The following is a 15,766-nucleotide window of genomic DNA, read 5'->3' as shown; positions in this document are numbered from 1 at the left end:
AAAAAGATTTCTAAGATGTATTGCTGAGTGAAAAAAGCACTGAGTATAACCTCCCACAGCTTGTGTAAACAGTGGGGAGTATATACACATGTGCCTGCACATGCACAGTCCGTAATCGGAAAGATACAGAAGAGACTGGCACCATGATTGCTTTGGGGAAGAGAAACCAGGGAACTCAGGGAGGAAGGCACACATCCTTTGGTAGTGTTTGAATTTTTAACTTATATGTATGCATTTCCAAATGTACCAAATATTAACATTTTCAAAAATAGGGCTTGGAATGAACTGTGGCTATAGAGTCCAAATATATGGTCTATACTATGTAACAAACGATCACCACTGTCTCCCAGCACTGGGGGCGCCAGCATTCGAGAGGTGGACGGAAGGGTGAACATGCAGGTGGAAAGCAGTAAGGGTGCAAATGGAAATGTAGCTGTGAATAGGAAGGTGGCGCTACAGAGCACAGGCCAAGACAGCCTGTGAAGAGTGTGGGGTACTCAGAAAGTGATGCTCATATGTATATAAACACTCAAGAGCTTTTGCACCTGATTGCTGTTCCCCTCAAAGTAGTCTTCTGAGAGCCTGTATACTCAGAGGAATCTCTGCATTCAGGGCTTAAAAATGTGCCAGGATCTACTGCTTGAAACTTTAGGGTGGTGACACGTTCACTGGTGGCAAATATTTGTCTACAGAGAATGGATGTAAATACTGGAAACAGTTAAATGTCACTTGGCCACAAATTCGGTGAAAGAAGTGCGAGGTCAAGTTAGGCAATTAATCTTTTGGTAAAAACAACAAGGCATAGAATTAAAGCAGACTGCTAGTCTGATGCTTCTCAAAAATGGGCTCTGACAGCTAAGCCCAAAAAGGATGCTCAGAAGATGATGTGTGCCTTGGCAGCATCCTTGGAACGAGGCTCGGGACCCAAGGGGACTACTTGGAAGAAGTCAACGCTCATTTGGACGTGTAGGTTCTGTTTGTTTGCAGGAGACAGCGGCCCCAGCCCTCGGCCGGGGCGGGGCCGAGGGCCGGGCCGGGAGGGCAATGGGGACAGCGGGCTCAGCTCTTCTTGCGCAGCTGGCTGTACTGCGTGCGGCCCAGGATGGGCTCCATGACGCTGGGCCGGAAGAAGCTGTCGCTGACCCTGCGCGCGGGCTTATCGCGGGGCATGGCCGGCAAGGCGGTGCGCGGCGCGGCGGCCGTGTCCACCCGGTCCTCCGCGCCCGGGCCCCGAGCACTGCGCAGGCTGCCGCGGGACGGCGCGGAGCGCGACGCGGTCTCCGAGCCGGCGGGCGGCGCCCCGGAACCCCTGCGCTCCGCCTCCGGGCTCTCGGCCTCGGCAGGCGGGTTGTCGATCTCCCGGAATTCGCTCTCGGGCTCCATCAGCGACAGCCTGGGGAGCTGGGGGCCGGCAACCACGTTAGGACCCCGCCTTGGCCCTCGTCCCTGCGCCTCCCACCACCGCCTCCTCTGTGGCCCTCGCGGTCACGCCTCCCGGGGGCGGCCGTCCGGAGAGCAGAGGCCGGGGTGTGGGACAGGGATGGAGGGTGCGGGGGGAGACCGCTTAGGTCCTGCCCTTCCTGACAGTGTGCACAGTCCAGACCCTCAATGCAAGGCAGACAGCCACCCTCTAAAGTTTCTGGACCCCTCGGGTCTCCCTCAGAGGTTCCTCAGTGGGAGGTCAGTGGCTTTCCTGACTCTTCCTTGGACCCGCACCTTGCCCTTGCCTGGGTCAGGGTACCCAGGCCTGGCTCTGTTTTGGGCCCAAGGTGAACAAGCTGGCTACCAAGACCCCTGCCATGCCTCTTGGTGAGAGTGAGTGGCTGAGTAACCCATTCCTCCACTACCCTCACAGCCTCCCTCAACCCTCAGCTCTAAGGGGCCTCCTGCCCTGACCAGCCCTCCTACTGACTGCTCAACCTGTAACTTGCTCTGGAAAGGGACCCAGGGACCCCCAAAGTGATAGTACTGGCACTCCTTGGGGTTTTCCTGTTGGTGACAGGTGTTGGAATTGGCATGGGGGCAGCTGCTGTCCCCTGGAACATAGCTGACCCCGCAGGGTGCCCTGGAAGCCTCCCTGCAACCCTTTCCCAGGGAGCAGCATGCAAACCTGCCAGGTCCTTCAGTTGGGAGCTGAGGGGTAAGGACTTGGCCACTGGGACCCCCAGATTAATGGTGGGTGACCACCCCAGCAGCAGGTGGGAAGGACAGATGTGGGGAAAGGTCTCAGGCCAAGGCCACAGGTCTCTGTACTTTTGGGGCTGTGAAGGCCCCCAGTCAAGGCCATAGTATGTCAAAATGTTTCTGGGGCACTGAGGATCAGAGACTGGGGAAGGGAGGGCAGCTGCAGCCCCTTCAGTCAAATCTGCTTTATCTGTCCTTTCGGGGGGGGGGGAGGGGTAGCCGGAAGGGTAGGGGGACTCACCGGCACATAGTGCACCACCGTGTCCACGACGTTGTCAGTAACGCCCTTCAGGGCATCAGACAGGGACATGGCCCTGCCCTTGGTGGAGGAGACAGCACGGGCTGGCATGAGATGCAGCAACCACTCTGCCGTGCCCAGCACAGCCGCAGGCGCCCACGTCACGACCGAGATGGTGCACTGGAGGGCCTTCTGCAGGGTGTGCGCCACACCGCCCAGGAGGCCTTGTGGGCCAGGCAGGGCTGCTCCCTGGGGGCCAGAGCAAGGTCAGTGCCTCCTCAGCAACTCCCCTGACCCTTCCCCTCTCCTCACCATCCCCAGAGCTAGAGGGGAAAGAATGTGGATACCAAACTGAAAAAACTATTAGCCTGGCTCTTGGGCAGGTCACTTCTGCTCTCTGAACCTCAGTTTCTTCATCTGCAAAATGGGGATGACAATCTCTGTCCTGCCTATTTTATGGGGTTGTTGTGAGGATCCTCTGAGAGAACTTTGTTAGCTGGGCGTTTGGGGGTGAGGTGAAGAGCACTGCACCCATGTACTGCATTCCTGGGCCTGGGGGCAAAGACCCTTGTTTCACCCAGGGCCTCTGCTTCTCACCCCCTCGGTGGGCTGTGGGACCTCCAGATTCCTGCATCCCACTCGGCTTCTGCTCTCTCCCTTACCTCACTGAGCTTGTTCTCCTCCGTCTCTGATTCCTCCTCCTCCACCTCTGTCTCCTCCCCCTCTGTGTCCATCTGGTCATTGTGGTCCTCCTCCCGGGTGGCGGTGAGGTTGTGCAGCCAGGGCACCCGCACCTCGCTCGACCGCCGGGACACCACCTGTATGGCCGCCGATGCGCCCCACTGGGCCAAGCTGCTCTGAGGGCGGAAAGGTGGCAGGCTGCTGGTTTCACAGCCCCTGCCAGAGGCTGGGCAGCCCCAGCAGGCAAAGCCCCTCACCCCCAGGGTCAGGGTTGGGGGAGGCAAGCAGGGCCTGGCCCCGCAGACTGTTCTTCAAACTTTTTATGGAGTGGTAACTTACACCCACTAAGGTGCACAAGCTTTAGTATACAGCTCTGGGAATTTTTAGAAACACACACCTGTGTGACCATTACAGATCAAGATATAGACCATTTTCGACACCCCAGAAGACTCCCTGTGCCCCTCACCCAGTCAGTACCACCTAAGGGTGACCACATTCTGGCCTCTATCACCATGCATTGATTTTTCTCATTTGTAAATGGACTCACACAACGTGTTTTCTTTCATGAATAGCTTTTGTTCAACGTTATGTTGTGAGATTCATCCATATTACTGAGTGTCAGAGTAGTTCCTCCTTTTTCATTTCTGTGTCATATTCCACTGAATAAATATACCACAATATACCCATTCTACTGTTGATGGACATTTGTGTTATTTCCAGTTCTTGGCTAAGGATAAAGCTGATAGGAACATTTCCGGAGTGTCTTTGGGGGACATAAGCTCTTATTTCTGTTGGGTGGAATTGCTGAGTCATAGGGGATATGTATGTTTAGCTTTACTACATACTCCTTGCAGACCTTTTAAAGAGTGAAAAAAATCAAGTGGGCTAGAGGATCCCATGGGAGGAAACTGACCTGGGTAGGTGGGCTGGTGTCCCCCGGGGCACAGCTTGGCTCATTTCAAACCCCTAGGGAACCCCACAAACAGAGTCTCCTTGTTATACATCCTTAGGGGACACCATTATTTTCTTTTTAAGATTTTTTTTTTTTGATGTGGACCATTTTTAAAGTCTTTATTGAATTCGTTACAATATTGCTTCTGTTTTATGTTTGGTCCTTTGGCTGCAAGGCATGTGGGATCTTAGCTCCCTGACCAGGGATCGAACCCACATCCACTGCATTGGAAGGCAAGGTCCTAACCACTGGACCGCCAGGGAAGTCCCTGGGACACTATTATTTTCTATATGAACGGTGGTGTCTGAGGCTGTGCTGTACAGTGGTCCCTGCCCACTAGGGTCTAGGCCAGGGCGCAGCGGTTAGTCTAGCCCCCATGGGGAAGTGGCCCCCCCAGTGCAGGTGACAGAGGAGAACTGCTACTCCTGTATCCCTACTGGAGCTACAGAACCTGGCACATAGTAGGTTCTCAGCAAACATCTGCTTGAATGAATGAGCCAGGCCTGAGGATGCTTTTAAAAGTACCACTCTCTTGATGGCTGAAAAGTGGTTATCTTGTTTGCTGACATTTATGCGTTAATGCTTTTATTTCCTTTTTTTTGTGGGGGGGGGGTGGGAGGGCTTAGTTTCTTACTAAAGTTCCTATGAAAAAAATCCAGGCTATCTCTGCTAAAATACACAGAGAGGTGGAGGTGGGGTGTGGTGGGGAGTAAGCCCTATCTGGGCCTAGAAAAGGCAGCTTTACCTTGGGTGCAGTGGGATGCAAATTAGAAGCCTCTAGAAGGGAAACCAGAACCCTGGGGGCAGTCAGAGACACAGCCCAGCTGGGGCTCTCTTCCCAACAGAATGGGTTTTGTGCCTTGCTTATTTACAGATGACACTCCCTAGTGCCTAGAGGGCAGATGGGGGGGGGTCTCTGCTTCCTCACAAGTGGGAGGGCCCACTTGGGAGGATGAAGGCTTGGGGGGGTGGGGGGGGACTCAGAGGGAGAATGTGAGAGACAGAAGAGGGTGGGGGGTAGGACCACCCTAACAAGCAGGCCTGCCCTCTCCCCTTGCATCCTAGAGGACTAGCCCACCACCCCACCTAAGGCCTCTTGTCCTTAGACCTAAAGTCCCCACCCAGGCTGGAAGAGAGGAAGTTCCTAGGACAGGAAGCAGAATTGGGTAGGGGATGGGAGGGACCAGGAGGCCCACAGACAGGGTTCCCAGGCCGTGGGTCAGTCAGAGCTCAGGGCAGACACTCACCAGGGGCGCCACACCTGGGATCCACATGGCCAGGGCCTGGCCCTGTTTCAGCGCCCGGGCTGTGGTCTGGAAGGTGTGTTGAGAGAGAGTGTTGGCCAGGGTCCCAACCCTGCTCACGAGGCCCGGCTTGGCCCCGGGAGGTTTCTGGGCATGCTGGTGTCCTGGAGCAGGGGCTAGGTAGGATTTTGTGAGGGGAAGGAAAGGAAAGCTGATCAGAAAGGCGCTGGGCAAAGCTGGGTTGTGTCTAGGGTTGGAAAGTGGTCATCCTAGCTCCACCACAAGCTCGCTGGTGATTCGGGCAACTCACTTTCTCCACTTAAAAATGGGGAGAGAGGGCTAGGTGAGGATGGATCCATCTGAAAATCTTGCTGGGCCATCCCTGTTCCAGAGCAGGGGCTAGATGAGCCCTGGCTGCCTCTTCCTAATTCCCAAGCAGCATGGGTGGCCAACTCACTCCCCAGGCCCCCTAATGGCAGATACCTGACTCTTCCTTGGCTGGAGGGAGGAGGAACTCTACCACCTTCTCAACACCACCCAAGGCCAAGTCGGCCCCTCCAGAGGCTAGCTGGCCAGCTCGGGTGTTGGCAGCAAATTCGGCAGTGTCTTTGACCATCCCCCAGGCGAGCTCACAGCCAGCCAGAGCGGCCCCTAGGACTTTGTCTGAAGTGCTGGCGATGGGCACACTGATGCTGTTCCTGGCACTGCGAAGGCGGGTAGAGATGGTGTCCTTCAGCTCAGAAGCGATCTGGAGGAAGTGGGGAGGGAAGTCAGGCATGTGGATCTGGCAGACCCTGAGCCCAGCTTCAGGAAAGCCTCATTTAAAGGGGACTGGCACCAATATTTGGGCAGCTTGATTAAGCCGAACTTAAAAGGAAAAGGGCTCCAGTCCTTCCTGTGCCAACCACTTAGATCTCCTGGCTTCTTTGCACCCCGTTTCTACCTGTCAAGATCCTAACCATCCTTCAAGAATGCCCCCCAAAGTCCACCTCCTTGATAACACCTCATGCACACAAGGCATCTCCTCTTCCAAATTCCTCTACTGTCTGCTGTCTTGCCCTCAGAACATTGCTCACATTCCTATCTGCACTTATGTGGACTTATAGATATGGTTGATCTTCCTACAGGTTCTGCATTGAAATAACGACTTTCTCTCCTTTGCCTTAGGAGCTCCTCTGTGACAAAGACGTTGCTGTTTATCTGGAAAAATAAGTGAAGAGCAAAGGCCTCAGGGCCAAATAGACCTGCTCTCATGTGGCCTCCACTTAAGGCTGTGTGGTCAGGGGGAAGTCACTAGTTTTCTCATCTGTAAAATGGGGATACCCACCCCTATACCAGAGGGTTGACAAGAGGATTAAATGAGAGGGCTCTATAAATCATATGTCATGACCCTTGTCATAGGGTAGGGCTCAGTAAATGTTTGTGAGATGGGTGGTAGTTTGTCAGTGAGATGGATGGCGTCTGAGAGTGCAACTTATTCCCCCAAAGCACCAGACATGGCCCTTACCATGGCAAATGCCCAATGAATAGCTATCCAGGTGAAGTGACATTTTCATTCTCATGGTCCATAAAGTGTTGGATCTTGAGGACATGGGACTGCAATCCTGGGATCTGACGAGTGTGACCCATGATCTTAGGTGGCTGTAGTCACCAAACAGTCCAATGCAGGCCAAAGAGCAGGGAATCAGAAGCAGTGGGCCCTACCCCAAGCTCCTGTTTGAGTTTGCCTCTGGGCTGTGCCTGCTGGTTTCAGAAAGCCTGCCTTCATCTGGCCCCACAGGGAGAGGAAGAAGCCCATCGTGTCGTCTTAGGGACAAGCAGCTGCCACCAGCCTTGGAAGGTATTTGCCACAGAAACAAAAGACTCACATTTATGCATCATGGGCTCGTGCCCTCTCCTCAACTGGGAGGCAGTGACAACAGAATGTGGGGAGCCTTAGAGAAGAGGGGAGGGGCTCACCTTTTCAGGAGGATACTGGAGGGCCGGGATCTTTTCCTCCAGGTGGTCCAGGCCTCGGCAGGCCAGCTCGTTGGCAGCTATGACTGGAAGCAAAAGGCCATGGTCGGGTGAGCCCTGCCCCCACTGTGAGAGCCCAGCAGGGGCCTCTGTGCCAAGGAAGGCACCTTGGAGCCCTCAAAACCCCCAGCCCTGCTACCCCCAAAGCATCTGGGAACCTAGGGCCCTCTGCCACCTTTAGCCACCATCCACTGTGACTCCTTGAGAGCAGGATGTTTTCCCTCTGAGCAGGAGCTCTGGAGTCATGCAGATCTGCACTCAAAGCCCAGCACCTGCATCTGCAGTGTAGCTTCAGGCAGGTCACAACCTGGCTGAGCCTCAAGTTCCTCACTTGTAAAATGTGGATTAATGTGGACAAACCTTGCAGGGTTGTCGTGAGGAGGAAGTGACAGAACCTTTGTGAATCACCAACAGATCCTGGTCTCTCCTCCTCCTCCAACCCCTCTTTGGGTGAGCGCTGGGTGAACACAAGAGGGGAGACCAGAGGTGTCAGGGTGGAGGGGCAGCCGGGCCCTAGGGTGGGAGCAGGCCTGGCACTGCTTAATTCTAGAGGTGAAAGGCTGTTCTAGAGTTCCAGATAGTCCATGGCCCTTCCTTTTAACCTCTAGGAGTGAGATGGTCAACACTGGGAAGAGGGTCACAGGGAAGAGAAAGGGGCAAGTGCCAGAGGATGCAAATGTTCCCGGGAGATACTGCCCAGGGGCTGCCGAGGACATCAGCTCTGCAGACATGACCATGGAGATCACAGTTTTAAAGGATATCTATATATTCTCTTTCATATTTTCTTTCTCCAGATATCCTAGGTTTCTTCACAAAATTCTCAAGCAGCAGAGAGCCCAGATGACTTGGCTGACTTCCGATTGGGCAAAATGAGACCCAGGGAAATTATTTAAGGAGTTTGCAGGCAGGGAGGTGGACCCAGGCCCAGGTCTTCTTTATATCTGTCCTCTCCCGTTTGCTGTGCCAAATCCTCAGATACCCATAACTCTGTAATCAGGACTGTGGAAGGTCCTAGACTTCTGGAATTTCCCTCAGCCCTGTCAAGAGCCGTGCTGTGGAGACCATATTTTCCGATGGGGCAGAACAATTTGAACAGGGGCAGGTCTGGTAAGTTGTCCTCACCTTCAGGGCCCTGACTGGTAGCTCTCTGCTGCCCCTGCCTGTCATGGGGCCGGTACTATCAGCTGCTGGACCCAGAGGGCTTCCCCTCTCCCTCCTCTCCCCCCATCCCTGCCAGGCTAGCCCTAGTGCCCACTGCCTCTGCCTCTGTGCCAGACTCTGCTAGTTCCTGCTGCTGCTGCTGGATTTGGAGCCAAAGTGGGTGTCTGGTCTGCCATGGGCCCCCACTCCCACCACCGCCCTCATAGCTCTGCCCACCCCTTCTCCTGCCAATTATGTGGCCCATCATTGTCATCCTAGGAAAATGCCAGCTGGGCTACAGATGAGGCGTCTATAGATGAGAAGAGACCTATATCTATATCTACATCTATATTTATATCATCTATATCTGTAGATGAAAAGACTATGTAATGGGATGTAGATAGTCAGTAAGGCAGTCAGACAAACAAAAAGGCAGACAGACAAGCAAGCTATCAAACAGGCTGATAGACGGACAAAAGACCAGCAGGCAGGCAGTGAGCATCAGTGAACAGGCAGGCAGCCTCCGAGCGCCACGAGGACTCACACTGGGTGGACAGCCTTCGGACCACCGGCTCCATGCTCCAGGCTGCCAAGCTGGTGGCGCTCTGCACGCCCTTCTCGTACGCACTGCATACAGAGGTCACCAGGGGGTGGGCTTCCTTGGTGCTGGTGTAGGTCTTCTGGAAGCACTCACAGGTGCTGCTCACCACCGGCAGCTGCAGGACCCGCTGAAGCACGTTCTCCTGCTCCTGGAGCGGAAGGAAAGCAGGTATTGAAGCCATCCCACCTCCTCCTCCCACCTCCTGGGGAGGCAGCCCCAGGGCCATGGAGCCCATTAGGGCTGGCCTGGGTCCAAGTGACCTAGGAGGAGCCCAGACTAGAGAGGTCTCTGGAGGCCCCACAGCGAAAACAAGAGCCAGGCTGCCATGCTCTCCTGGTCACAGTCCTGGCTCTGGAGAGCTACTGGGCAAACTCTGGCCTCCAGGGGCCCCCGCCCTCCCCGTAGCCACCCCACTTAAACTTAATGGTAGGAGCAAGTGTGTCGGCGCACCTGCCTGGAGTTTGAGCCCACCTTGGATTGGTAGCTTCATCTGAACATCTTTCTGGTCTTTTTGGGAGACTGCCTCCCTGCCTCCAGTGCTTGTCCCACTGCCTAGGATGCTCCCCTTCCCTCCCACAGCCCCTTCCGTCTGGCAAAATGTCACTCCCTCAAGACACGGCTTGAGCATCGCTTCTTGTGTGAAGCTTCCTGACTCTCCCCCTTCACATCAGAAGCCACCACTTCCCTCCCTGGGTTGTTTCCGTACTCATACGTGGTGCTCGTCTTGATCATGTGTGTACTTGGCTCTCTCCCAGGAGACTGTCATCTCTGTATCTCCAGGGCCTAACCTAAAGCCTGCACAGTAATGTTAGTTGAAGAGGTGAATCACAGTCAGGGCTGCACCTAAGGTGTTAAGTTTAGATCTGCCCAACCGCACAGAATCACAGAATCTTAGGCCTCCAGGGGCCTCTGTAGCAAGAGTGCTTCCCACAGTCCCTCTGGGAGGCTTGTATTTGGACGTCTCCTTGCATGGAGCTCACCCCTCATAGAGTGGCCTATGCCCCTTGTTGGACAGCGTGGCTGAGCTGAAATCCGCTCCACTCTCTGCCCTGTGGAACAATACTGAGGAAATCTGTTTCATCATTCATGGGCTGGCCTTTCACACACTTGAAGACAAATATTTCTCCCTTTAGCAGTCCCTTCTCCATTCTAAATAGCTGTAGTTCCTTACTTAGCTTACAAACAGCTCAGCGTCCTGATCTGCTGATTCCCTCCTCTGCACACACTACAGTTTGACATCGCCTTTCTGAAAAATATAGCCCTCAGACTTGAAGACAGCGTTCCAGGTGTGGTCTGAGTGTGTGGGGTATAGTGAAACCATCACCTCTCGTTATTGGGGTGCTGTGCTCTTATTAATGCATTCTAACCTCAACAGCAGGCACTTAATTAAACTTTAGATCACTGAAGAATCTTAGTGGAGAAACACTGATCTTTGAGGTAAAAACAAACAAACAAAAAAGTGGATTCTAATCCTGCAGAGGGTAACAACATTTACTCAGTGCCGTTATGCTCCAGGCACTGATTGGGGTGCTTTCGTGATATGACCTCATTTAATTCTAACAGCGACACTCTGAGGTCAGCATTATCTCCAGCACTTTGCCAGTGAGACAAAGACTCAGAGATGTGAAGTGACTTACCCAAGATCACACAGCTAGTAAGTGGCACTGCCAGGCCAACTCAGGCCTGAAACAGCATGTCTGAGATTTGCTTCAAAATAACACAAGGTTGGGGAATGAATGGGGTGAGGATGAGGCACAATTGTCCATGGATTATGGTTGCTGGGGCTAGTGAAGGGTATTATATTTTTCTGTTTGTTCTTAGGAATATTAAGAATTCTCCACATAAATATCCCAGGTCTGACTCAGATATTCGAGCTCTTTCTGTAGCTTTGAATATGCACTGTTGCATAGTTCTGCTCTAAAGGTGAGGACCTAGCTTCTTCTGTTTGTAGGCGGCTGAGTTAGAAGACCCATCAAGGAGACCTGATGTACACTAGACAGCAAGCTACAATATTTCAGCTTTTGGTCTTGCAGGTGAGTTTGAAATTTGAACTAGAAAAAGATTATGACTGTAAACAAGAAAACATTTCTTTAACATTTTGGACAGAACCTTCAGGAGTTGTTTTAGGCAAAGCCAAAGAAGGAGAGAGGTCCTGGGACAGCAATAAACTATCGATACCTCTTAACTATGCACTTGACTATTTTATGCCTCTCTGTGTTCTATGATCCAATAAAAAACTTAACATGGCGATTCCTAGTACAGAGGTTAAAGCCTAACTTGGGACAAGATGGGTATTATATGGGTTCACAATTTTTAAGTTTCACTATTTGAACTGTACCTAAATTAGAGAGGCCTTGCCAGGTGGCATCAGTACACCTAAACGTGTCAAACCACTCTGAGTCACATTGAAAACCAGGTCAGACACACAAACTGGACACACTGCCCCTCTAACCCCTTCCCACATACATAATGTGCACCGTGTAACTCTAAGAGGTGCCATTTACATAGACTGCACCATACAAGAAGCCTCTGGAGTTACAAAATGCAGAGGCTCCGTCCCGAATATACATTTCGCCTGGGTGGACAAAGCATGGGCTTCTGTTTCAGGCTTTAGAATATAGTAGTTCCCTTCCTCTCCTTCCCCTCCCAGCTAATTTTTCTGTGCTTTTTCTGCAAGGTACTTAGTTTTTAATAGACGTCTTTTTTCCCCCTCACAGTCTCTAACAGCCTTCTGCAAAAGGTAGTGAGGGCAAGAATAACTAAGACATAATGGTCAATGAGTTACGAATATAATCTAGACATATCTTGCTCTAAGCCCCCTGAACTTCTCCTCCCACCTCCTTCCTCCCCACAGAGTTGTCCACTGTCTCATATAAGCCCAAGTTACTTACAGGGCGGTCTTCATCCAGCAAGGTTGGACCCTTGTTAACTGCCATCGGAGCTCTTCAAGCTGCAAAGCAGAGGGTTCCAGGTCCATGAGAAAGTCCTCAGCCTGAGATCCACAGGGTCAGTCCCCTACCTCTCATGGCCATCAGGGGGGCCCAGGCTGTCTGGGAACTCAAGTTCCCTGAAGAGAAGGTATTTGGAGGATGAATGTCACAGACAAGTGGCCAGTCCTTAGAGTCCCATAGGAATGAGTTGTCCCACAGCCCACTTGTCAAGACCATAGTTTCTTATAAGGATTCAGGGTAAGAAATAAAAAATGAAAGTAGCTTTAAGAGATAAGAGGCTGTAGATGAAGTTTAGGAGCTCTTAGATGAGGGTCCAAAAGAGATGAACAAAGTTTCAGATTTAGTCTCTCTTTTTTTTTTAAATGAAAAAGTTCTGCATTAATTCCTCTTTTTAAACAAGCAAATCTGTCATTCCCTCTGTGCTCAACCAGAGGAGAAAGTAGTCATTCTTAAAACCAGCAATTTCAGCTCTGTTCTGGAAAACTAGTGGCCCCAGAATATCTAGTCTACACTCTTGGTCATTCACCCTGAATAATCTCTCCCTTAGTGGTTTCCCTGCAGGCCTCTTCATCCTCAGTAAAATTCCCAGAAGACCCTTACCCTCAACTTCTTTAATTCTCAGAAACAAACCAGGTAAGGTTGTCCCAGGATCCCCACACTCACTCCAGCTGATGCCACCTCAGTCCCACGGAGCCCGGGCTGCAGAGCGTCTCCTCTGGTGGAAACAATTCCAGTTGCTCTGGGGAGTCTTGAGCAAAGCTACTAACACCTCCCAGCTAGAGGAGGGCAGAGAGGAAGAGAAAGCTGGGTCATGGTTATTTGACCTAGCGTCCCCTGGGAATATCTTAACTTCTGTAAGGAGGTTTAGCCAACTAGGAGTTAGATTGCACAGCTGTAGGAAACCAGACTCAAAGGAGTTATTATTCCATGAGATAGCTGTTCTGTAACATATTTCTGGCCCCCAGTTCTCAAGAAACTGTTTTCCAGAAAGAAGATGTTGGGATATATGTCATTAAACTCATAAGCTCTAAAGTTTTATAATCTTTGGCTCCTTTTCCATTAGAGGGTCCTACGGAACCGTTTTCAACCCATTTCCCTCATCCTTATTTTTTACTATCAAGAATGAATTTTGAACAGTAAGATTTAAACCGACACAGGAACACAGTTTACCTGAATGTATTAGTCTTTGATTATGAAGATGAATTGCTCTCAGTGAAGAAGAGAACCAGAGCTGTGGTTTACTCCTTGACAATCTAGGCTTTGAGGGAGCAATTTCAATCTCTGCAAAATCCTGGATTTCAAGAAAGTTTATTGAACTCTACCTGGTCTAAGATGCCACCAGAATATGCAGTGGGAAAGCCAACTGGATTTTGTCAAGTTTGGAAAAGTGACAATGTTGACCAAGGTTCTGTTACTGATCAACAGCATCCAGACAACCACCTATCACCTCTCATCCCTTCCTTAGCGATGAATCAGGCTCCTGATTAGCCCAGGTGCTAATTCCTGGCTTCAAAGATGATGGAGGCTGTGGTTTTCAGCCATCGTTTTCAGATTGTCTAATAAGGGCTTTTTAATTAAAATGGGTAATAGGACAAAACTTTTTTTCCTTATTTTTTGTAGAATCATATCTAGTGTTGACTCTCTGCTAAGTTGTATACTGTGGGCAATAGGAGAAAGAGGCAGGGAGTGGGGAGACTGATACAAAGGATCTATTTGGGTTTTTTTTGTTTTTATTTTTGGCTGCATTGGGTCTTCACTGCTGCGCATGGGCTTTCTCTAGTTGTGTTGAGCGGGGGCTCCTCTTTGTTGCAGTGCGCGTGCTTCTCATTGCGGTGGCTTCTCTTGTTGCGGAGCTCAGGCTCTAGGTGGGCGGGCTTCAGTAGTTGTGGTGCGCAGGCTCAGTAGTTGTGGCTCGGGGGCTCTAGAGCGCAGGCTCAGTAGTTGTGGCGCACGGGCTTAGTTGCTTCACGGCATGTGGGATCCTCCCAGACCAGGGCTCAAACCTGTGTCCCCTGCATAGGCAGGCAGATTCTTAACCACTGCACCACCAGGGAAGTCCCCAAAGGATCTATTTGTGGTAGATCCTTTGTATCAATCCTGTATCTAGGATACTGATAAAGCAGGAGAGGGAGGAAAGAGTCAAGCAGAGTCTCCAAAAGGAGTAATAAATATGTGATATATTTAATACTTATTGATCCAGCCTGGGCTTTTAAAATATGACAATAATGGAGAGGAAGAGAAGTATCTAAAAAAAGTGGCCTCAGCCCTCACCTCATTTCAAGGTTCAGGACAAATTATCTGTGAGGCTGTGTCGAGAGAGTACCCTGGGCCAAAGGGCAATGTTAAGATTTTGAAGCCGTGGCTTTGGGCCAGAGGGCATACAGGGCTCTGTGTCTGAAAGCTCTGTTGACAAAGCTCGTTCTTTGGCCGCTTCAGCTGGGCGTCCAGGATGTGGGTGAGAGGTGAGAAGTAGTGAAAAGGTCTAAGGGAGTCCCTTAGGAAGGGTCCACTTTCCAGCAGCAGCTTGAAGGACATAGTTACCTTGTTTTCTTCCCCAACCCTACATGGCCCTCCCAACCCCGTCCAACTACCACATGAGCACAGGGACCTTGGTCATCTTGTGCACAAATGGATCGCAAACAAATCTAAGAATGGCACTCAAGCATTCGTTGTTGAATAAACAAATTCTCAGGCAACAATGTTCAGTTGTCAATGTGCTGGCCCATACATCTATTAGAAATGTCTCTGGACAAATATTATATCACTTACATGTGGAATCTAAAAAATAATACAAACAAATCTATATATAAAACAGAAACAGACTCACAGACATAGAAAACAAACTTATGGTTACCAAAGGGGAAGGGGGGTAGGGATAAGTTAGGAGCATGGGATTAACAGATACAAATTACTATACATAAAATAGATAAACAAAGATTTACTGTATAGCATAGGGAACTATATTCAATATCTTTTGTAATAACTACAAAAATATTAGGTTTGTAATAACCTAAAATGGAAAAGTCTAAAAAATACATATATATCACTGAATCAATTTGCTGTACACCTGAAACTAACACAGTATTGTAAATCAACTATATTTCAATTTAAAAAAAAGAAAAAAGAAAACAAAAAATACACTTAGTAAGAATACCTACCATTTGGGGTGGGGATGTGCGGGGAGGAGAGAAATAGGTGAGGGAGATTAAGAGGTACAGACTTCTTACAGTTACAAAATAATTGTGTCACAGGTATGAAATGTACAGCATGGGGAATATAATAAATATATAATATCTTTGTCTGTTGACAGCTGGTACCTAGATTTATCATGGTGATCATTTTGAAATGTACAGAAATATTGAATTACTATGTCGTGCACCAGGAACTAACATTGTGCTGTAGGTCACCTTTACTTCAAAAACAAACTCATAGAAAAAGAGATCAAATTTGTGGTTACCAGAGGCAGTGGGTGGGGAGAGGGGAAATTAGATGAAGGCAGTCAAAAAGTACAAACTTCCAGTTATAAGACACATAAGTGGGCTTCCCTGGTGGTGCAGTGGTTAAGAGTCTGCCTGCCAATGCAGGGGACACGGGTTCGAGCCCTGGTCTGGGAAGATCCCACATGCCGCGGAGCGACTAAGCCTGTGAGCCACAACTACTGAGCCTGCGCGTTTGGACCCTGCGCGTCTGGAGCCTGTGCTCCGCAATGGGAGAGGCCGCGACGGTGAGTGGCTCGCGCGCCACGATGAAGAGTGGCCC

The 15,766-nt window shown here is 50.6% G+C and overlaps 1 protein-coding gene across 2 annotated transcripts; it reads right to left on the bottom strand.

Annotated features, from left to right (window-relative positions):
- PLIN1 (perilipin 1) lies at window positions 1–12,842 on the bottom strand. 2 transcript variants are annotated; one of them, XM_059915390.1, is made up of 9 exons: window positions 12,671–12,842; window positions 11,948–12,006; window positions 9,000–9,204; window positions 7,259–7,341; window positions 5,783–6,047; window positions 5,303–5,475; window positions 3,085–3,279; window positions 2,426–2,671; window positions 1–1,401 (listed from the first exon to the last, which is right to left on the bottom strand). In XM_059915390.1, the coding sequence occupies exons 2-9, from the start codon at window positions 11,990–11,992 to the stop codon at window positions 1,060–1,062; spliced, it is 1,554 nt and encodes a 517-aa protein (XP_059771373.1). In that variant the 5' UTR covers window positions 11,993–12,006; window positions 12,671–12,842; the 3' UTR covers window positions 1–1,059. The 2 variants fall into 2 exon arrangements, with proteins under 2 accessions (XP_059771373.1, XP_059771372.1); XM_059915389.1 differs by lacking the exons at window positions 11,948–12,006; window positions 12,671–12,842 and having other exon boundaries at window positions 9,000–9,291.
- Window positions 12,843–15,766: the final 2,924 nt, after the last annotated feature.

Source organism: Balaenoptera ricei, chromosome 2, assembly GCF_028023285.1.
Source record: "Balaenoptera ricei isolate mBalRic1 chromosome 2, mBalRic1.hap2, whole genome shotgun sequence".
NCBI classification, from domain to species: Eukaryota; Metazoa; Chordata; class Mammalia; order Artiodactyla; family Balaenopteridae; genus Balaenoptera; species Balaenoptera ricei.
The sequence above is the reverse complement of the archived record's forward strand: the minus strand, read 5'-3'. Positions and strand labels throughout refer to the sequence as shown.

Excerpts from the sequence above, each read along its gene's own strand:
- PLIN1 (XM_059915389.1), bottom strand. The coding sequence starts at position 9,291 with ATGGGCTCCATGGCCCTGGGGCTGCCTCCCCAGGAGGTGGGAGGAGGA. Across the intron at positions 5,476-5,782 it reads TCCAGCCAAGGAAGAGTCAG|CCCCTGCTCCAGGACACCAG; the intron begins GTATCTGCCATT and ends AATCCTACCTAG. Across the intron at positions 1,402-2,425 it reads CGGTGGTGCACTATGTGCCG|CTCCCCAGGCTGTCGCTGAT; the intron begins GTGAGTCCCCCT and ends GCCGGCCCCCAG.